Source organism: Carassius auratus, chromosome 43 (genome assembly GCF_003368295.1).
Source record: "Carassius auratus strain Wakin chromosome 43, ASM336829v1, whole genome shotgun sequence".
In the NCBI taxonomy this organism is placed as follows: Eukaryota; Metazoa; Chordata; class Actinopteri; order Cypriniformes; family Cyprinidae; genus Carassius; species Carassius auratus.
The window spans coordinates 10,867,000-10,890,446 of record NC_039285.1 but is presented as its reverse complement, the minus strand read 5'-3'; the positions used below and the strand labels follow the sequence as shown (position 1 = coordinate 10,890,446).

Here is a 23,447-nt window from a genome sequence, read left to right as displayed (position 1 = left end):
CCCTGAACAACATTTTCTTGGGGGAGAACCCCCAAACCCAGCTCAAGGCTATTTGGCAGCCACATTTACCCATAATTTAGATCAAGTATGACGAATACTTTAACTTTTGTGTATTTGTGGGCTTTTATAATGTACTGGGGCTGTCTTCCATGTCATTTTCAGACTGCTATGAGGGGCCAGAATTAAGAAATTACCTGAAGTAAAGGCTGATAGTTTATACATAGTCAACAATGTAAGGGTTGTAAGGTCAATCAGCACTTGGTATAAACGTTTTCGCGTCCCTTTGACCTTTCTTGAGTGTGACTCTGTTGAGCTGTGCCACGCTAATGCTTCGTGGTAAAGTCTTAAATTTTCCTTTTAGAGGACTTAAAAAGGTCTTAAAAGTTATTAAATTTGCTGTAAAAAAATGTGCAGAGACCCTGTTGCAGGTGTTTAGAGTTAATTAGTTGATTCAGTTGATTAGGTTAATAGCTCGTTTAGAGAATCTTTTCATGATATGCTAATTTTTTGAGATAGGAATTTTGGGTTTTCATGAGCTGTATGCCAAAATCATCAGTATTAAAACAATAAAAACCTGAAATATTTCAGTTGGTGTGCAATGAATCTAGAATATATGAAAGTTAAATTTTTATCATTACATTACAGAAAATAATGAACTTCATCACAATATGCTAATATTTTGAGAAGGACCCTGTACTCACTTGAGTTGTTCCAAAAACTGTTTCTTGAGCTGGATCCTCCAAAACTCTGTTAATGTTCAGAGGTTAAAAAATTATCTTCTTGCATAGTAGTGGTTCATGGTCATCCCACAGAATGGGTATTCCTGATGGAAGTGTTTCTGTTATCTGATTAATTCTGTTGAAGACATAGTTCACCCTAAAAGATGATGTTGTCATAATTTACTCTCCCTCAATTTGTCCCAAACCTGTACGAGTTTCTTTCTTCTGTTGAACACAAAAGATATTTTAAGTGAAGTGACGTGACATTCAGCCAAGTATTAAAGAGTGTTGGTTAACGCAGTTAAAGGTTGCAATTGACTTTGCATAGTATACTTTTTTTTTTTTTTTTTCCTATTATGGAAGTCAATGGCAACTTTCAACTATCTGTTAACCAACATTCATTAAAATATATTTTGTGTTCAACAGAAGAAAGAAATTCGTACAGATTTGGGACAACCCGGGGGGGCGAGTACATTATGACAACATCATCTTTTTGGGTGAACTATCCCTTTAATATTGATGTAAGTGTTGCTTTTATATTTTTTTATGGTTTAATGTTGAGTGTGACTGCAAATGGCTGGTATGCACCAGGAACAAAGATGTCATTTCTCTTACGGCTATCGTATTTTACATGTAATCTACTTGAATACTAAGATGGATGAAATGTTTCATAAGGTTTAATCATTTCCCTTATGGCTACTTTACAGTTTTTAATTTTTGCAATCTACTGGAATATTAAAATGGATACAATGTTTCAAAGGTTGATTTTAGACTTTGTCTTCTGTTTAATTGACAAATAAATTTTCAATAAAAAATGTGTTTCTTTCTTTATTTGGTTTTATTATATTAATTATAAAGGGGTAAATGGTGTAAAAAAAAAAAAAAAAGTGAATGCAGCATTTTGATAATTTATAGTCCAATATTAAGTTAAATTCACTTTTACATGTAGTAAACGTAGCACATTTTTTTTGGTAAAATTTCATCCAATATTTCAATTGTATCTACTCAATATTTTTTGTTTATTTTACATAGAATTACAGTTGTGGTGTTTTATAATTTTGATTATATCCAATTAATTTTATTTCTCATATAAAGTAATTCAGTTACTCAGATTTACTTAATTTTTTTACTGACAATTACTCAATTTAAACAGTATATTTCATTGATTTCACAGCTTTAAAATTTACTCAATTTTTTTGAGTGTAAAAATGTTTCACCAAAAAAATTGAGTAAATAATAGTTAAACTTTTTACAGTGTACTTATTCAGCAAGGATGCATGCAAATAATCACAAGTAAAGACATTTATGATGTTATAAGAGATTTCTAATTTGAATAAATGAGTTCTTTTGAACTTACAATTCATCAAAGGATTCTGAAAAAAAAAAACCAATTGTTTAAACAAGAAATATTAAGTAGCTCAGCTGTTTTCAGCTGTGATTCAAATGAAATCAGCATATTAGAATGCTTCCTGAAGGATTGTGTGACAATAAAGACTGGAGTAATGGCTGCTAAGAATTCAGCTTTGCCTTGTTTTTACTGTATTTTTGGTCAAATAACAGAATAAATCTCACTAGATGTAAATCAATGTTTTTTTTTTTAATAGCTTATTAACACACTAAACTTGTGCTTACCGATTCAACCAGTATCAGATACTCCTCAATATGTTTTGCTTGAAAAATGTTTGTTAAACTTATTAACTATACAGTATGATGGCTGAAGTGAACATTGTTAACCTAGTTTTTCTTACTCATTATGAATCATAAGCCAATAAGCTCAACTGAAACTCCCTTCTTACCAGAGACAATCTTTGCTTTAAGTAGGAAAGAAGTCAGGACTGGACAGCTGAATAGGTTGATAAACACTTTCAGAGGTTTATGAACATTTATGAACTTTAGTTAAAATTTACTAGTCCTCATTGTCCCTTCATAGTGTCCGGAGGAGCTCATGGACAAAATGAGAAACTATGAAAGAAATCACATAAGACTGCATATTGTTTGATTACCACAGAAACCAAATGAATGTGGAAATTCTCAGATGTTACAAGAGAGCGGATGACACTTATATGATTCACCAGTCGTTTAGGGATTGAACAAGTAAGTATGCTTAATTAGAATAAACGGAGCATAAATGTCACAAGAGTTTTACTAAATGTCACACAATCCTCTTTTCTGACTATCTCAGTTTTATAGAACATTATTATTATGTTGTATTATAATAGTGTGTATCACACACACAAACACACAATGATTTATTATTATGTTTATTTTGTTCGTTTATTTTATTATCATTAAGTCTTCTTAATATGTCATTTTTATTAATTAATATACTATTTAATAATGCATTATAAAGATTGCAGAAGTGAATAGCTGAATAGCTTCTTTTTTCTACAGCATATCAAACTCAGGCTTAAACCAGCAGGAGAAATGAGACCAATGCTCATTTAAAAACACCTTAAACCTTCGGTTCCCACAGTGAAAGCAGATCTGAATAGCAAACTGTAGACTGAGGTGGAGGGCAGTATCAGCATTGACCATGCAGATTTACATGAAACATGAAAAGGAGAACTTGGAACAAAAGCGAAAAAGAGATTCTGAATAATGTTGTTTCACAAATTCATTTTTTTTTCTGCAAACTTAAATGGTTCAAAACACACCCTTTTCCTGAGATATCAAACGAGCACCAACATGTACAGGCAGTGATGTTTTAGGCATTTGTTTTTTTCAGGAGCCCTTTGGGAATGTTTGAGAAAGGCTGGTCCAAATCATCATTATTATTTTGAATTCTTTTTATTGTAATGTCAGTTAGTTATATAACTGTTTCAGCACTATAATTAAGATATAATGCTCAGAGGCAACACACCCCAAAATATGTGCATGTGGAAAACTTTGTATGTTGAAGATGTAGTTAATTTATATTATATTTAATGACTTAAATCTATCCACCTTTTTCTTGTCATAAAAATGGGCGTGGCCATTTGTAAATTCTATGGGTCTGACTTCCGGTCTCATCTGTGTCCAGCTATTTTTGCCTCCACAAAACAGTTTTACTGCTTGATACTGAACATTGGTGTGTCTTATCGTATTATTTTAATGTGTAATCTCAATTATGAACACACTGGTTTGTAGTGCAAACAGTTTTAGTTTACTGGAAGTTGTTATTTTCCTCATTATTTAACGGTTAATGATCCGGAAGTCTCACCAATAGTCTTTCTTCTGTGTTGAAGAAAAGGGTGTATATTTAGTGTGTTACTATAGTGTTAAATCTAATCTAATAAATAATAAATACAATGAACAATGAAAGGACAGTGTGGTAAAAAGATACAGTATGATACAATGGCATAGCAGCTGAGGTCTGGGTTGCAGTGACCGTATGTACAAGTAGTGCATTGAAAATGTAAACGAGTACTGCAAGAATCCAGTTAAAAATGTAAACAAGTAGTACAATAGTGCAGTTGAAATGTAAAAACAGTAGTGACGAAGTACAGCTGAAATGTAAACCAATGAGGAACAGTTGAAAATACTACTGCATCTGTGCAATGTTCAGTGGTATTGTGGTCAAGAAAGACAGGAGGGCAGCTGGTGAAACAGCTGATGTCCAGGATGGGATGGGTCTTTGGCCGCTCTACTGAGGCAGAGGGAGCTGAATAAGACCTCCAGAGAGGGCAGCAGGCAGCCGATGATCTTCTGGGCTGTGCTGATGATTCTTGAAGAGCTCTCCTGTTCGCTGCTGAGCAGCTGGCATACCACACAGAGATGCAGTACGTCAACTCACTCTCGATGGAGTGGTGATAGAAGGACACCAGCAGTTTTCTTGCAGGTGGTTCTGCTTGAGGATTCCCGAGGAAGGGGAGTCTCTGCTGTGCCTTCTTAACCGTTGCAGTGGTGTCGGTAGTCCATGAGAAATCCGAAGAGATGTGTGTGCCCAGGAACTTGAAAGCAGGGACCCTTTCCACACAGTCTCCATTGAAGTATAGTGGTTTAGGTACTGCACTGCTCTTACAAAAGTTTATTATGAGTGCTTTTGTTTTTAAGTAGTTCAGAATGAGACTGTTTTCTGAACACCACGCTGTAAGACTTTGAACTTCATCCATGTAGGCTGTCTTATCATCCCCTGAGATAAGTCCAACCACGGTTGTGTCGTCTGCAAACTGTGTTGATGGTGTTGGTGGGGTGGGTGGGAGTAAAGTCGTGTGTAGAGAGTCTAGAGAAGGGGGCTCAGCACACATCCCTGTGGGGCGCCAGTGCTGAGTGTGAGGTTGGAGGAGAGGTGGGAGCCTAGTCTAACTGTCTGGGGGCGGTTAGTATGAAAGTCATTGATTCAGTGAGATATGGGTAGGGAAAAGCCTAAGTCAGCTAGTTTAGATATCAGTCTGCCGGGTTGACAGTGTTAAAGACAAAGCTGAAGTCATCCTCACATAGCTCCCTTGGTGTTCAAGGTGTGTCTGAGCTGAGTGAAGAGCAGTGGCAATAGCATCTTCTGTAGAACTGTTCACTCTGTATGCAAACTGGTATGGATCAAATGTGGATGGAAGACTGGCTTTGATATACTGTAGGACCAGCCCTTTCAAAGCACTTAGTGATGACTGGAGTGAGTGCGACTGGATGGTAGTCGTGGAGGCAGTTTATGACGGTCTTTTTTGGCAGTGGAGAGAGAGAATGTTGTTGTTGTTTGTATTTTTTTTAATATAACAGTTCAGTAAACATTATGTTAATATTGATTAACCAAAATTTTAGGTTAACTTTTGCCATTAACTTTGTTTTTCAAACAAAGCCATATTAGAATTATTTGCTGTATATCCAAACAACAAAAAACTAGTGGTGGGGATTCATTCCTGTTTTTGAATGAATTGGTTGAATAAATGATTCAATGACTCAGCCATAAAAGCCATAAAGTCATTCAATTTTTTTCTTACCTTTATTAAATAGGAAAATATAGTATGAAATGGGAAAATAATCTTGTCAATAATGCATGGCAGTGATGGCAGGTCGACGCCAGACCAAGGCAGGATGAGAGAGCCTGGTGGAGATGATGGATCGATGGTTGACGGTGGAGGCGAGGGAGCTAGGAGCTGAGGTGGAGCCGGAGGCTGGAGGCAGAGGTGAGGGAGACTACGACCAGGGCGACATTGGAGGATGGCAGTCCCGCGGGGTTCGCACCGCAGCGATGGTGGGCTGCAGGTGAGCATAGAGGCTGCCAGACGACAGAAGTGGAGGAGGCTGGAGCGGGTGGGAGTACAGTCATTTTCGAGGAGCAGGCACTGGAGGCAAATTTCTAGGAGCAGGCACAGGAAAACCATACGCCCCCTCAGGGCTAGACAAGAGAACCAAGGATGAAGGAAGGCTGGACGGGATCAGCGGAGATTATGGAGAGAGCAAAGGAGGCAGTTCAATCTCCAGTTCAGACTCCCAGTCTATTAGATCCCCCTCCCGGTTTTGGCACCAACACTGATCCATACTCAGTTCACCCTCAGCCCACAATGCAGGGGGCGGAGCTCTGTACGCAATGTTCAAACCGGCGTGATAGAATGCACGGAGTGCGTCGTATGGCTAGTTGTGGTCTGTTGTGGGCACTGAGTGATTTTTCTTCCTGTTCAAGCAGGAGGAGGAGGTGTTCCGGGCGAAGGAGGCGATCCATGGGACACAATGGAAAGAAAACTGGGAAACAAACAGAAACAAAACGGAGGGGAAATACACAATAAACTGTTTAGGTCAGTTCTTTTGTCACACTGTACGAGGAAGCCAGGAATGAGGAGACAAGGAATTCACAAAACGAGAGTCTTTAATAATCCAAATGGGCGCCATAGAGCACATGGAAGACGTTCAAGAACCGACAAACACAAACTGAAAGGACTAGGGCTTATAAAGACAGGATAATTGGGGAAGCACAAGGTGCCTAGAATAACTAATAAACTGGGACACAGAACAAAGGTGGATCGAAAACACAATATAATGAATCCAGGGGCGTGACAGTTTGCTAGTACGGTTCAGAACTCAGCAACTTATTTTGTTCCAATGTGTTAAAAAATTGGTTGAATGAATTATTCATTATTCTTTATTAGGACTTGCTTATAAACACAGTCATTTGTTCCTGAGCAGATTAGTGTGTTTGAATGAATTGGTTTAAACTGATTCACTCATTCATTGTGACAGTCACTTGTTGTCACCTACTGGGCTATTGATATTATACCTATCCATATACTTATGTAAAATACTTGTAGTATTTCATATTGACAGTGCATGCTTATTAATTTCAGTTGTTTCAATTATTGAAGATATATAGAAAAAGGCTTATAGGAACATATAAGAACATACAGGCATTAATCAAGCACAAATGACACAAAAACAACAGACAGAATCTTTCATAACAGACAAAAGAGTTCAGACAGCAATGCTCTTAAAATATTGGAATCTGTTTAATGTTCATTGAAACACAGGATTCAGCCTGATACACAGATCCAGAGACGATAGTTGGTTTCTGCCCTTTGTAACCTCTCAAAGCAAAACACACTAAAAGACCTTAACACACGCTCTTAATGTGCTGTCACAAAATGTCAGCAGAACGGACAAGGTGGAACATGCACTTGTGAGTTTGTTTCAGTCGCTGGGAGATGTCTGATGCACAAATATCAGAGACCTATGACTACATAATTAATCTATATTCGACAAAAAAATAAAGTGTGAGATTTCACCAAAAAGAAGAATACAAATCTAAAAGACAAAACCACATTACCTCTATGTTAACTTTATCTAACTCACATTCCCTTTTCACTTTTCTACTAAATCCCCCCCCCCCCCCCCACACACACACACCCCAATTGGTACATAATAAATACTCACTTAGGACATAATGAGTTCAGAGTATCTTAATTATTTAGAACTCCAAAAAATATATATCATCTATGTATTTAAATTGATAAATTAAGTTGCTGAACAACACAGTTCATGTCAAGGTCGTAGATGACAGTATAGCAACATAAATAATACTGTGCACATAGTCATGATAGTGCTTCTTTCCCATAATAAGAGTAAAAGCACATTGTCTTGTGAATCTAGAGAGGACATTTTTATAAAACAAATGACCCACAAACTCTCTCCACCTCTCTATATTTGTAATTTTCTAGCAGGACACCATTGAAGTGTTTTTTGCCTGGCAGGGATACAGCATCCCATTATAAGACTCTAGAGTGCAAATCAGGTGGTTTCACATTTTTCACAAGTTAAAACTTCTCATGAGATCATTTGTATCTTAAACTTGAAACAGGCGGGAGAGAAATATTGTGGTTGTAACACTTTCCTATCAAGATTAAAATGGTGCTAAGATATTTCAGTTGCACACAATTCTCATGTTCTCACATTCACTCGACATGCCAGGGAAAAAGCCTGGCTTGATATTTGTCAAATTGCTCTATATATAAGTCTCAAAGCAAGATGCTACCACTCGTATGGCTATATTTCTGTGGTATACATGAATAAATAAACATAAACAAAACTATATTCTTATAGCCTAAAATTATAAGACCTACTCTACACATAAAAAGATCTTTATGTAGACTATCAATAAAATCATACATAAATCCTCACGGTACTGTTAAGATTCAATTTTAGGCACTGAGATATTTCAGATTCATAGTGACAAAGACAAAAAAAAAGAGAGGAAAGGAAGGCTTTGTTTAGGAGTTTGTTCATTTTGACTTGATTGGATTTAAAAGGTAAAGGCCATGTAGTGTGTTTATATATACACAGTTTAAAATACTTTCTTTTGATGCTTAATCTTAGCTCTTTTTCTCTTGTTGAGTCAAACACGGGGAAATCAAAGGTTTTAAATATTATGAGTGAGTTTGTGTGGTCTGTGTGATGTGTTGGCTTAAGAGGCTGAGGGTTGTGTCAGTCAAATCAACACTGGACTCGGTCATTTATCTCTTGTTTCCTTCTTTTGCCTATTTTTCACAATTTCCTCTTTTTGACCCGCATTCCTGAAATGATACACAAACACACACTTTTCAAGGCTGTAGAATTAGCCAAGTTGATCCTCATACTGCTTCCTGAAACAGTCACCGGCTGGGAAGAAGTCCCAGCATCGCTCCTGGTACATTTTCCATACATATGACTCCTAGAAGAGAGAAAAATAATATGAATACATTGCAAATTCAGTAAAATGTTGAGAAAATTAAGCTTGTTTATTATATATATATATATATATATATATAAACTTTCGATCCCCACTGTATATATATATATATATATATATATATATATATATATATATATATATATATATATATATATATATATATATATATATATATATATATATATATATATATATATGAAGAGTTCAGATGCAAAAGCCTCTAAATGCCATCTGAAATTTGCATCTAAAATTTGGATTTTTATCAGGCTCCTATATTTATGTTCAGTTATTTCACTTTAATAGCCTGGAAAAGGACCTGCACATTGTCATTAAAGTAAAATGACTCAACCAAAGCATAGGAGCTTGATAAAAATCCTAATTTTAAATGAAAATTTCAGATGGCACTTAGAGGCTTTTGCATCTGAACTCTTCATATATATATATATATATATATATATATATATATATATACAGTGGGGATCGAAAGTTTGGGCACCCCTCGCAGAATCTGTGAAAATATGTGTAATTTTAAAAAAATAAGAGAGATCATACTAAATGCATGTTATATTTTATTTAGTACTGTCCTGAGTAAGATATTGTACATAAAAGATATTAACATTTAGACCACAAGACAAAAAAAATGCTGAAATTATTAAAATAACCCTACTCAAAAGTTTGGGAAACCTTGGTTCTTACTACCGTGTTCTGTTACCTGATGATGCTCGGCTGTCTTTCTGTTTTGTGATAGTTGTGCATGAGTCCCTTGTTTGTTCTGAACAGTTAAACTGAGCAGCGTTCTTCAGAAATATCTTTAAGGTCCTGCAGATTCTTCAGTTTTCCAGCATCTTTGCATATCTGAACCCTTACCAGCAATTGAGATACACCTTATCACACTGAGGACATTTGAGGGACTCAAACACAACTATTTAAAAAGATTCAAACATTCACTGATGCTCCAGAAGGAAACAAGATGCATTAAGAGCTGGGGGGTGAAAACTTTTGAACACAATGAAGATGGCCAAATTTGTCTTATTTTGTTGAAATATAATTTTTTTCCATTTAGTTCTGCCCTTCGTAAGCAACACAAGATACTTGTATGTTTCCCGGTACACAAATTAAGTACAATTTACCTTGATCTTCAAATTCCAAAAGTTTTCACCCCCCAGCTCTTAATGCATCTTGTTTCCTTCTGGAGCATCAGTGAATGTTTGAATCTTTTTAAATAGTTGTGTTTGAGTCCCTTAAATGTCCTCAGTGTGATAAGGTGCATCTCAAAATCATAAAGTCACTGCTTGAAAGGGTTCAAATATGCAAAGATGCTGGAAAACTGAAGAATCTGCAGGACCTTAAAGATATTTCTGAAGAACGCTGCTCAGTTTAACTGTTCAGAACAAACAAGGGACTCATGCACAACCATCACAAAACAGAAAGACAGTCGAGGATCATCAGGTGACCACACACAGTACTAAGAACCAAGGGTTCCCAAACTTTTGAGTAGGGTTATTTTAATAATTTCAGCATTTTTTTTGTCTTGTGGAATAAGTGTTAAAATATTTTATGTACAATATCTTACTCAGGACAGTACTAAATAAAAAAATAACATGCATTTAGTATGATCTCTCTTATTTTTTGAAAATTACTCATATTTTTACAGATTCTGCAAGGGGTGCCCAAACTTTCGATCCCCACTGTATATATATAATTGCCATTTTGAGGTAATGATAAAAGCAGTTAGCTTTCTGTTCATCAAAGAACCCTGAAATTTTTTTTTTTTTAATTGAATCTTTATTTGGTTTTGGACAGAGTTAAAAATAAAACACTGACCTGTCCGGTGTGTTCTGTTTCGTCTTTATTGATTAAATACATCAGGAAGAACCTACATGACAGAAAAAAAAATTAAATAATACATGATTTCAAAGTAAGGAAACAAAATATAATCTCTCACCACTTCTGAATAAACAAAAGTATTTCACTTACATGTAGTTGGCCAAATTGTGCTCCTCCAACGTATGCGTCTCAAAGCCATGCGGAGTCGAGTCAAAGTAATCGCTTCCAATTCCACAGATGAAACACTTAGTCTTTGAACAAAACAAAATAAAAAACACCTTCATTTTTCAGAGTATCTCTAATGACGAACACTGGTATGCACTGCACTCTCAGCAATTGTCACAAGGGGCGCTATGGCACACATTAGCAAAAACCGTCTTCTATACAGTTGAGTTTTCTCTTTCAGGTCAACCATTGTCACATCAAAGCAACAACATGTAGAAAATCTCACTGAGAAATCTAGTTAAAGTGGATCTCTGCTTATGAACATGACTACTTCCCTGCTATACTACACATGTAGATTTTGTGTGCTTGCATGAAGTATTAAAGCAATAGCGGTATTGTGGATAATGAACTTATATTTGGTCCAAAGAGACTGTTTAATTAATGTTAAAACGGCTTATGGATGTATTTGTTTTGTACAGCTTTTTGCTTCACAAGATGTTAATTTATGGACTGGAGTCATGTGGATTACTTTTGAATTATTGTGATGTTTTTATCAGTTGTTTGGACATTTTAACATCACCAATTCACTGCAGATGATCCAATAGTCGGCAAATGCTTAATGCTAAATTTATCCTAATGTGTTCCACTGAAGAAACATATCTTGGATTATACATATCCTCCATATCTTGGATTGCCTTTTCAGCAAAAAATTTTTTTGGGGCGTGAACTATTTCATCAAGCATAAAAGTGGTAGTTGTACCTCCATGTCCTCTCGGACCTGCTCCTGCTGATCTCTCAGCTCACCGAAGGCATCGATGATCAGACCTGCAAACAACACAAACACCATTTCATAATGACAAATATCATTAGGTCCAAACCTTTTAAATATTACATTTGCAGAGAAGAAAAATTCCCACAGGATCTAACAAAAAACAAACATGTTCTTCACCTTGAATGATGGCCAGCAGGATAACAATCACAAAAAAGAAAAAGGTGATGTCAAAGACCACACGATAAAGTTCATACTCGTCTCCGGCTGGATCCTCGATCTCGTCTCCTATACCACCACCAGCTCGCACACCCACGTACATATGGAACAGATAACACTGAGAGAAAAGACATGATCATAGTCAGGCGTGAAATGAGAAAGTGCAATTCAGCCAAATGTAAATATTTGTGTATGAACTCGTACAGTCATCATGTCGTCACACTTCATATCCGGTTCGTCTTCATCCTCACTCATGTTGTAGAACTTTCGGAAGAAATTGAAGGCCACCACGGTGTAGAGGTAGACCACCACAGCCAGCAGACCCACCGTCATCATCAGCTAAACAACAATCACCATCAAGATTAATATCTGGAAGAGATTTCTAAAGAAATCTCTGTCAAATACGTAATGATTTCTGAGAGCTGTACCTGTTTGCCATTGTGGGTTACGGAGGACAGGATGGTGCGCAGGGTCTTGACACCCATAGCAATGTCCAACAGATGACAGGCGTAGAAGAAGTTGTTGTAGTGGCCAAGCAGGGACATGACCAGGTACCAAACCAGATACAGGAACGTCTACGAGCAAAACAGAGTCCAAATGAATGATCATTGTTATAAATTTCCTCTTACTGAAACAAAGTGATGCCTTTACTGAAACTCACATTATCAGTGAACACCACTCCAAATTTCCAGACCTGGTATTTCATGTCAATAGATGTCAACCTGTGGATTCATTAATTGTTATAATGAGAAACAGAATCTCCGTTCTATTGTAACATCATATCTAAGAGCAGTGATGTCTGAACCTTAAACAAATGACTCTTTTGAACTGGTTCATTTTAGTGAATCAAAAAAATAACCCAATAGTAGCTCATTTCCCAAACAAACAACTCTTTTGAACCACTTTTTCAGTGTGTTAAAAATGAAATAGTAGTACAGTCAAACCTATTCCCAAATGAATAACTTTAATGAGCTTTTGTGAACTATAGGCGTTCTTTGTTTCTTTGTTTGTTTCATTCTTTTGGCTTAATTTAATTTTCCACATATGCTGCTTCAAAAATGTTCAATGGAACTGTTAAGCAACAGGAATTGTTAGAGCGGTTCCCATCCCTACACACTGGTATATTAGTTTTTCTGGTATCAAATAGTTTTTTGTGACTGGTTTTGGCTATTGACATTTTGATAACACTTATGAGTGTGTTTTGCATCTTCTTGTACCATGTGAACATTGAGGGGTCAAGCTGAGGCTTCTTCTCGTGTGTCATAGCGCTGACATCAAGGGACGCTAGATCCATGCCCAGCAGTTCAGCGATTCTTTCTCTACCATAGATATCGCCATACTTCTCTAGCACCTACAACACAGGCACAACATAGACACACTCAGTCACCAACATCTCTCAATACATTACACATCTGCACACACAGGCATAGCACGCCCCTAACCTTTCTCTTCACGAATTTGTCCCAGTAGTTGTTCGGGAAAGACCTGAGTGGAGAATAAAAGGGAATGCCATTTAAGAGTCTTCACAGGGATACTTGTTTATAATTTTATAAATAGTTATAATAATACAGTAATATTACGGTGTATTGAGGACAAGTCTGTCCCACTGGCCCTTGATGTCATCATCTTCTGGTTGTTCAGTTACATACAGACCGTCAAACTCCAGTTTTCGGGCCAGTTCCTTCTCTCTCTTAAAGATGACCAAAGGAACCTGTATATGTCAGAAAATGTTAGCAGCTCACACTAGCTTAACCAGATAAAAATGAATATTTCACTCCAAAATGAAATTCCTGTCATCATTATTCAGTGAAAACAAATGTAAATTTTGATCTGTTTCTCACAAAAAAGCTATTACCGTATTTTCCGGACTATAAGTCGCACTTTTTTTCATAGTTTGGCTGGTCCTACGACTTATAGTCAGGTGCGACTTATTTATCAAAATTAATTTGACATGAACCAAGATAAATGAACCAAGAGAAAACATTACCGTCTACCGGCACTCTAATGCTGCTCAGTGCTCCTGTAGTCTACCCATAGACGTAGTGTCAGTGACATCACCCATAGTCTCCTCAATAGCGGTTTTGAAGCTCAAAGTGTGCAGCACGGGCCGTCGCCATCTTGGCAGCGCGTCACCGCGCGACTCTCCCGGATAATCGAAAATGGGCAAAAAGGCGGGAGCTGATTGCTGAAGCCACGCCCACCTAGCGCGACGGCATTGTCAGCAGCGGCAATCCACCTTTCACTCAAGTGGCCACGCCCTTAATTATGCAGAACTTTAAGTCTTAATATAATTTAAACGGATGGGTTTAAAAAAAATTCAAGCCCCCTCACAGTTGTCATGAAGGGCAAAATTAGCAATATAGACCAAAATAATTTTTTGAACCAGGTTGTAAACATGTTTTTTTCTGCTGTAAAGTTCGCTATTTTAACATGGGGAGTCTATGGGACTGACTCCCTTTTGCAGCCAGCCTCAAGCGGCCAGTCGATGAATGATGTCGATGATTGTTTTTGTCACTTCCTTATTGGCTTCACGAGAGAGAGCGCGAGGTTGCCGCTCCGGTTTATGTTACCACTGAAAACATAGAGCGCACTCTCGCGGCTGTAGAAGGTAATGTTTTCTCTTGGTGCTTGGTTCTAAATAAATTCGACTTATAGTCCAGTGCGACTAATATATGTTTTTTTCCTCGTCATGACGTATTTTTGGACTGATGCGACTTATACTTAGGTGCGACTTATAGTCCGAAAAATACGGCATATGACTTCAGAAGACATAGAATATAGTGTACAAGTAAATGGACCACATTTATGACACTTCCATGTTGCTTTTTGATCCTTTCTTTGGACACTCTATCCTGTCTCCTAATGTTTCACAGAAGAAAGTATGTCATGCAGGTTTGAAATGACATGAGGGTGAACTAAATGATAACAGAATCCAGTGAACTGTAGACCTTCAGACAGTTGTAGCCGATGATGCACAGGAAGGAGATGACGGTGTGTAAGATGGAGAAAAAGGCCATAGAGGGCTCCATATATCCAGTGCTCTCCTCCAGGAAGTAGTAGACAAACCCTTCTTCTTCATCTTCCTCTCCATTCTCCTCCATTCCAGAACCTTCAGCTTCTCCAGCAGAGCCCTCAAAGATCCCAGAGCCCTCAAACACACCAGAGCTTTCAAACATACCAGAGCCCTCAAACATGCCAGAACCCTCGAACATAGCTGAACCCTCAAACTCCTCCTCTTCTCCAGGCGGGCTGTCAGATACCTAGGGAGGAATAGCTAGCTTCAATCAAATATGCTCTTGAAATAAATTACAGGGAATAACAGAGTATTTTTAGTGCAGGGGTTCACAAACGGTTTGATGCCAAGGACCCTACAACTATGATAGAGAGGGACCCTCTTATTAAAATACAATTCATATATTTTCAACCCCTAATTGACCAGTCTTTAGAAACCATAATAAAGACCCAAGACCAAAGTTTGACAAAGCCCTGTTTTAAAATCATACTGACCCTGTAGAAGAGAAGAATGAAGTTGAGCGCAAAGGAGATGAAGAGAGCCAGGAAACGCAGGTTATAGAAATTACGAGACAAATAGTTCTAGAAGAAGAGAAAGTGGTTCAACTTTTAAATGCAGTTAGAATAAAAAAAAAATATATGAATAAAATATTTGTAATAATAATATAATATCATGTAATATAAATGAATACAAAGTCAATATTCATTCGTTCTACATGACTGTGAAAGATGTACACAGATAAATAACTATAATATAATTACCATGAACTTGATTCTTTGTATTTCAAGTTCATTCCATAGTTCAAAGCCCTCTTCCTCTTTCTTCTTGCCTCTCTTTGTTTTAGCCTTTTCTTTTTTCTCCTCTTGCTTGTCATCTGGTTTTTCCTCTGGCTCAGGTTCTGGCTCCTTCTCAGCCTTTTCTCCGTTTTCAGCACTTCGATGGACAGAAGGACGAGTCAAAGCAACGAGAGCATAATGTGTATGTGTTGCGATGAATATGACTTCACAACAGTTCACCAATCAAAGACTTTTTATGGTAAAAAAAAAATAAAATAGTTTGACCATTTGTTCTCTATTACTTACTCTGCTTTTTCGGGTTCAGGGGCTGCTTCTTCCTCTACTTTCACCTCTTCTACTGCTTCTCCCTCTGCTTCTTCACTCACCTGAAATATCCGGCAACACATTAAGAAGAATATGTAGATTTAGAATTTGAGTCTACAAAGCAATAAAGACCAATATATTTGATAAACTGAAGGATAACAATGTGGAAACACAGTGAGGAACAATCCACATGCTGGATGCTTATTCTTAAACTGCGGTCACATTAGTAAAATTTTTACAAGTTAAAAAGGTCCATATTCTATTGTCTATAGTGTTGTAATTATGAAGCCCCACTCACACAGAAGCCACAGATATCCATGTTATCAACTTGTAACCGCTGTGAAAATCATGGGGAAATATTTGACCCTCAAATTAAATTCATAACTGAGTATTCCTTCTGAAATTACAGGATTTCGGCTGTGAAAGGGAAAAGGGAAAGGGAACTGTGACCACATCTTTAGACCAAAAACTCACCAGCTTCCTCTTCAGAAGTGGGCTGCCTTCTGGAGTCGGAGGCTCCTCCGGCTCAGTTTCTCCCATATCTCCTAGACCACCGTGAGAACCAAAACCAGGTCTTTCACCATCATCCTCTTCTCCCTCTTCGGCTTCCTCCTCTCCTACTCCTGTTCCCTCTTCTCCCTCAGCAGCTCCACCTGATTCTTGTGCTGATCTTGCTCCTGGCTCAGGAGGAAGGTCACCGTGCACCTCATCTTGAGTTGGGTCGGGCATGCTAGTCAGAATCTCTGTCAATGTCATCTTCTTAGCTCCCTCCACCAGACCTCCTCCGAAGAGAGTTTTCCAGATGAGCATGAAGAAACCTCTGCAGATGCTGTAGATGAAGTGCAGGATGCCGAAGAGGACAGTATAGAGGAACACCACCAGACAAACAATCATGTCCTTTATGGTCATTTTCCTGATTTTTCGGTAACGGCGTCTGAGATTGCGGAAAGTGAAGAGGCTCATGAAATTCATTATGCTCTTGATGAAGTCTGCAAAGGCTGAGCTGGATTCGGGTGGCGCTGCTTCTCCATTCCCTTCTTCTCCTTCTCCCTCTCCATTTCTGCCACCACTGCTCTCCTCCTCGTCCTCTTTATCCTCATCCTCGATCACCTCCTCCTCCTGCTCTGAGATCTGTGAGGCAATGTTCATCTCAAAGATGGTGTCCTCGCAGAAGTTCACAAAGAGCTCCATCTTCTCAGACTCCCCACCCTCATTGACAACATCAAAGATGAACTGCCGCTTGGACTCTCTGACCTGAGGCATCTCCCACTGGTTGCGGTTGGCCTCGCTGATTTCAAAGTAGATGCGTTCAATCCTCTTGCTGGCGCCCATGATCTCAATACGGCCCAGGAAGGGTCGGAAGTAGTTCAGCACATTCTCAGCTTGCTCCAAAAAGTTCTGCAAGCGGGTGTCATGGGGAACATGCTCAGACAGGTTGGTGAGTAGCACAGCAATGTTGAAGCCAATGTCTTTGGCTGGCTCTTGGAAGCGATCGGCATACTCCTCAAAATTGATCATCTCGTTCTCATCGGCTTCGGAGCAAGAGAGCAGGAACTGGATCTCAGATGGCGTGTACTGCTTCTGACTGTCCATAGCCTTGGAGAAGTCCTTCTTGGAGATGAGGCCACGAGGGTCCGTAACATAGTCGCGGAAGGCATCCGATGCCACAATATCTTTCAGTTTGAGGAACATGTCGAAGAACTTGAGAATCATCTCTACATTGCTGGATGACTCAACCAGCATGTCAACCATCTGGCGAGCAATTGTGCCATTCACAATATTGCCTGTAAGAATACAATAAAATATGCTATGGATCATGACGTAAGTGGCTCTACAGGTCTGTAGCTCACTGTGAAAGTTACATTTGATGGACTGATATCGCTTACCCTCCAGTAGAGAGAGAAGCATCACCACCATGTCTTTCTGCAGATCCAGGAGCTCCTTCAACAGACCAATTTGACTGGAGTCCTGTTTCACACAATCGAGTTCAGACATACAAAAAAATAACAAATTATTATCCAAAAAATGTCTCAAACTCTCACTGTTAGAGAGCATAAAGGACCTTTCAGTTCATATTGCTTATAAAAACTGGTTCTCCATAGCTTTTATGCGATATGCACGCTGGAACCATGAAAAGAAATGTACAGAGAATACCAAGTATCCCAATTAGGCTAATTGAGATTTCAGTGTCATATCTACCATTTCTGGCGTGCGTTTTTTATTTTATGGGGCGATGTGGGGGATAGAACTACTGGGATAGTCCACCTACTCTCAGCTTACCTCGGAATGTGTTCTACTCCAGAAATGATCCTGGGTTTGCGTTTATAAACAGACACAAACATAGCATCACATACTGTAACCTATCATCTAACACAAAGACATTTAAAGATGATAGGAAGATCAACTTCAACTCCTGGCATAGATGACGACTATCATATTCTTTATGACTTTGTATCTACAAAATATTGGCAAAAAGCTCTATAATATGTCAATTCAATTATTAACAATAAATATCTAGGTTATTTGCAAAGACATTTTATATGTGATAAGCTGATGGTCTAAAAGCATATTACGAAGAAATGTCAGCAGACACAAAACTGTCTTTCATACAGAACAAAATCTGCAAACACGATATTTCTACTAACATGTATAACAACAAAAGAGCACAAAGGCCTCCACATATAGATTAAGAAAGCTTAGATGAATCTCACAAAACCTTTTGAATATTTCACAGCAAAATCAAAAGAAAAAAAAGGTATATACTATATATTTAAAATTAAGCCTATTTTTGATTGTCATGAAAAGTTTTATGCAATATTAATAATAATAATAACTATACTAAAATAATTATACAATATTATAATGAATATCATTTGGTTTGGGCTAATATTGGTAAACACACAGACACAGAAACACACTGCAATGAAAGTATGAGTAAAAAAAAGTAAACAAAACATATTTCATATTATTTTGAAATGTGACCAGGACGGGATCTTGACAGGTTTTGTGAGATTTATGCAGCATTGTACAGATTTTCTTGAGAACATATGTATGTCTGCGTATGAAAAGAGCAATATAGTCCAGGTCGAGGGAAATCAATTTCCTCTACAAGCGGAGGAAGCTTCTCAGCTCCAGTAGGCTATTTCAAAATAAACCCAACAAGGTTAAGACTGCTTTTAGAAAATTCAATGCTGATACTGTGGGACAGAGGGAATGTACGTGACAAAAATTTCAAAAGAAAAATTCAAGTGAAAACACTTGCAGAAAATGTGCCGACACATAAGGAATACAATGGAAACAGGAAGCGGAAGAAACTGTTCTGTGCACTGTGCACGAGTGAAAAGCAGAGCGTAAGATGGAAGCAAAAACAAAGATCCTTACGCCATTTCGGAGTCCTTGGTCAGGGTGCATCTGGCAGAGTTACACATCAGAATAAAAATGTTACCCATCAACATTTTTAGTACAATTTTGTATTTTGTATTCTCCACTCTCTTAGATATATTCACTCTTTATTCATTCTTTTTAAAAGTGCCAGTCTGTTTTTGATAGTCTCTCACTGCAGACAACCAGGGCAAAGCTGTTTTGTATTAAAATTAGGTAAGTTTAGTTCACGTTGGCCTCTTTTTGGGCTCACCTATAATATAAATCACAACCGTGTCAATTTGTTGGTGATGAAGCAACTTTGACATATGGGCACTGATCTTTTAATAGACAGTTAAATGTTTCACAATCAGCTACATTGACATTTTTGAGTGATTCTCAATTTTATATAATATATATATAATATAATATAAAAATGCAGTACACAGAAACTGAAGAATAGTGATGGGGAGTCGGAGTCGTCAATTAAGTGTGTACCGATAGTAACGACTGCAATATTGTATTATTCAAGGTGTTGATTCCATCGACACTTATGGTGGGAGTCAGAAGTCGGAGTCAACTCTGAAAAACCTGGAATCAAACACTTCTACTCAGGTAGTTAATGGATCAGGATCAGTAACTTATAAATTTAATATATAAATTTTAATTAATTACACTATGCATAGTAACAACTAAACATTAGAGCTGAATAAAAAAATGCAACCTCCAAAACAGAGAAAATATTTTTCATTATAGTCTACTCTGATCATACTTATATAGAATATATAAGTATGTACATGTATTACATACCTTTGACTTCTGTTCTAATGTTCAAATTATAAGCTCAATGCAAATTATAAACTTGACCTGGAACATCTGAGAAAAGCTTTCAACTAATTTAACATCCAATATACCTGATCATAAAAATGTTTTCACAAACATTTTTTTTTGCAGCAATTCTTACTGAAAAATACAAGGCATTTGTGTTAAAGTTGGTGAAATTATGTTTTGATCTTAGATTAGGCAAAACGCAATGACAAGTATTTTAATGTTAAAATAAAACAACATACAGATGATACTGATTCAGTGTCGATGAAACCTTTCCAGAAAAATTCTGCCGTGCAATAATACCTATCGATATAATAAGATTTATCAGTCACGTTAGGGGTGTATTGTGTGTGTGTGTGTGCTCAACGTGTGTGTTCCTACCTGTGCTAGCTTCATCATCATGTGTGCAAACACGTGCAAGAAGCCCACCACGGCATCCCACAATCTGCTGTGAGCCAGAGACTGCTGATTACCGGTACAAGGACCCTATGGTGGAGAAACAAAAAACAGATCAACAATACTGCAGATGGAAATTTACAAGTCTGAAAAAGCTCGACAGCATACAGCGGTGGCGTCAGTACCTGGATATATTCTGTCAGGCTGTTGAAAACCTGTTTGGCAACCGTCATTGCCTTAGAAAAGTTTCTCTTGCCTGGTTCATCAATGATATCCTTCCCAGAGTAATACCAGTAGAAGTCACTGATAGACTCCTGAGACGGGAATGAAGACAGAGTGATGATGAAAATAAAAGACCACCAAGCTTACTTAAGCCACATTTGAATGCCATTCCACTGACATTTTTAGCCATCTGCCACTTGTTTTCTTGTTCTCAAACACAATGAGATTAACACATTTTTAAGTGTCTGAATACTTTTGGCACTAGTATACTGTATATATATGGATGTAGAGGAAACCAGTCGAGCTGAAGCTGTACCTGCAGTCTGAGCAGATAGTCAACAGTGCAGATGATGATGTTGATCGTAGTTGTGCTGCCTGTCTGTGTGCGCAGATAGTTCTGGAAATCTGCAGAAAGATGATAACTCAAAACAGGCTATGTTATGGCTAATGCTATGCATTTGGGTTAGGTCATTTTGGGTTAGCCAATTTTTGTTTTGTTTTTGAAGTCTCACCAAGGCTGTACTAAAAATACGGCAAAAAAAAAAAACTAATATTTTGAAATATTATTACATCAATGATACTTTTTTTCAGGATTCGTCAATGAACAGAAAGTTGAATTTGAACATTTATATTCTATCTGATAACACTTTACAATAACTACAACTCTAGTTAACATGAACTACAAATGAACAATACAGCATTTATTAATCTTAGCTAATGTTAAATCCAACATTTACTAATGCATTACTAAAATCAAAAGTAGTGTTTGTTAACATTAGTTAATGCACTGTGAATTAACATGAACTAACAATGAACGACTATTTTCATGAACTAAAATTAACAAAGATGAATAAATACTGTAATAAATATATTGTTCATTGTTTCTTCATTTTAGTTAATTAACTAACATTACACAATGGAACATTCTTGTAAAGTGTTAGGGTTTTATTTTTAACATTCTAAGTATTTTACAGTCTATTTTGATCGATGTAATCTGTCCTTGGTGAATAAAATAGATCAAGCATCGGTAGTCAAATGCTTTTTGCTCCAGCAAGGTTTTAACTGAGATCTTCATATTTTTGGAACATATCTTTTTATGATTGCATTTCATTTTCTCTTCAAACACTACGGTGCGTGAACAGAGGTGGTGGAGGAAGCATTAATCCACATCTCAGGAAGCTCACCGTTGTTGTGGCCTTCACAGAGCAGCTGCAGGAAGCGGAAAATGTCACAAGTGAATTCATCATCCGCCATCACTTTCTCTTCTAAACAGGGAAACACACATACACACCGCATGAATGTGAGAGAAGCGCTCATAAACAGTGCTTTACTGTGTGAGAGCGTGAACTACACTAGACCTCTAAATGTAAAATAAGGCGGTGAATCAAAATGTCATTTTTTTTTTTTCTATTAATTTGAAAGACTAAAATGGTTAATCTGTGAATCAAAATGTGCCAGTTATCTCTAGACAGGAATATGACAAGGGCTGCGTTTCTCAAGTAGATCGGAGAACAGCTTAGCTTACAATGCTTTTAAGAAACGCAGCCCAGACCATTTTTATGCTAATGCACAAATTTCTTCTCTTGATTAAATTTATATTAAATAGATAGTTAACTCAAAAATAAAACTCCTGTCCTTGTTTACTTACCTTGTGTCCTTTTAAACCCATATTCTATTTCCCCTGCAATCTGAGTTCTGGCAGAAGGGACGTTTTTAATTCGGTTCAAGAAACTATCATTCAAAACCATTCAAAAGTTTGGGGTAAGTAAGATTTTGTAATGTTTTATTAGATTAAAAATACAGTAAAACAGGAATATTGTCAAAATAAAATTAAACAGAACTGTTTGCTCCTTCTTGGTCAAATAGCCCTTGATGCCTTCAGTGTGTTAACAATTAACTATCAAATTTCGCTAATTTGTGATAGCATCATATAATAATTGCTGTTAATAGTGTTCATGGCCTGTTTGATTACGTCTTTAATAGATGTTTCCGGACATTTGAGCCATATGCACATAAACTGACACCACTGATAAGCTACTGTTAAATATTGTAAAAAATGAAAAGTTGCTTTGCAATGATTTGTACTGTAAAAAGCACTATACAAATAAATCTAAATTGAACTGAACTGAACAATGGTGAAAAAAAAGTATGCTAAAAGCAATGCATTTTTCAGGTCTTTCATGAATAGAAATCTGAAGAAAAAAACCATTTATTTAAAGCTGCGGTAGGTAACTTTTGACGCTCTAGCGGTTAATAAACAGAACTGCTTGTGTCTTGCGGAAGAACATTGTAGCCGGAACTACTTCTCTCTGTTTATGTCTATGAAGAATCACAAAGGTACTGGGTTACTCCGTCACAGTACCCCCGAAGCAATCTGAAATAGTCTGAATATAAACACTTATTATAGGTGCACCCTAGTGATTCAGGACAAGCTAAAAACACGGTTTGGAAAATGGATTCATGGTGTACTCGCTTATTATATACATTTTTCTACATTTTGAACACAAACATAGTTACGGACCGCAGCTCTGATTGGTTGATTTCTTACCGGGAACGGTCCGTAACTGCAAATGGCAATAGGACCACTGGGAGGAGCCAGTCTCATATTCTACTGTCAGGACATAATGACAGGTTTAACAAATACGTAAAAAATATATATTTACAAAAGTTACCTACTGCAGCTTTAAAACATACATTT

General features: G+C 37.2%; 1 protein-coding gene across 11 annotated transcripts in view; it reads right to left on the bottom strand.

Annotated features, from left to right (window-relative positions):
- Window positions 1–7,108: 7,108 nt before the first annotated feature.
- LOC113061686 (ryanodine receptor 1-like) overlaps window positions 7,109–23,447 on the bottom strand; it is a 112,359-nt gene continuing 96,020 nt past the window's right edge. For all 11 annotated transcript variants that reach the window (XM_026231011.1, XM_026231014.1, XM_026231015.1 and 8 more), the window contains 21 exons: window positions 21,934–22,014; window positions 21,066–21,154; window positions 20,713–20,841; window positions 20,513–20,617; window positions 17,830–17,911; window positions 16,418–17,727; window positions 15,926–16,005; window positions 15,605–15,776; window positions 15,338–15,424; window positions 14,779–15,090; window positions 13,411–13,541; window positions 13,273–13,315; window positions 13,048–13,181; window positions 12,492–12,552; window positions 12,259–12,405; window positions 12,035–12,169; window positions 11,792–11,948; window positions 11,603–11,667; window positions 10,828–10,928; window positions 10,675–10,726; window positions 7,109–8,829 (listed from right to left, as the gene is read on the bottom strand). In XM_026231011.1, the coding sequence (XP_026086796.1) occupies window positions 8,734–8,829; window positions 10,675–10,726; window positions 10,828–10,928; window positions 11,603–11,667; window positions 11,792–11,948; window positions 12,035–12,169; window positions 12,259–12,405; window positions 12,492–12,552; window positions 13,048–13,181; window positions 13,273–13,315; window positions 13,411–13,541; window positions 14,779–15,090; window positions 15,338–15,424; window positions 15,605–15,776; window positions 15,926–16,005; window positions 16,418–17,727; window positions 17,830–17,911; window positions 20,513–20,617; window positions 20,713–20,841; window positions 21,066–21,154; window positions 21,934–22,014 (3,569 nt within the window). In that variant the 3' untranslated portion in view covers window positions 7,109–8,733. The remainder of the gene's footprint in view (window positions 8,830–10,674; window positions 10,727–10,827; window positions 10,929–11,602; window positions 11,668–11,791; window positions 11,949–12,034; window positions 12,170–12,258; window positions 12,406–12,491; window positions 12,553–13,047; window positions 13,182–13,272; window positions 13,316–13,410; window positions 13,542–14,778; window positions 15,091–15,337; window positions 15,425–15,604; window positions 15,777–15,925; window positions 16,006–16,417; window positions 17,728–17,829; window positions 17,912–20,512; window positions 20,618–20,712; window positions 20,842–21,065; window positions 21,155–21,933; window positions 22,015–23,447) is intronic.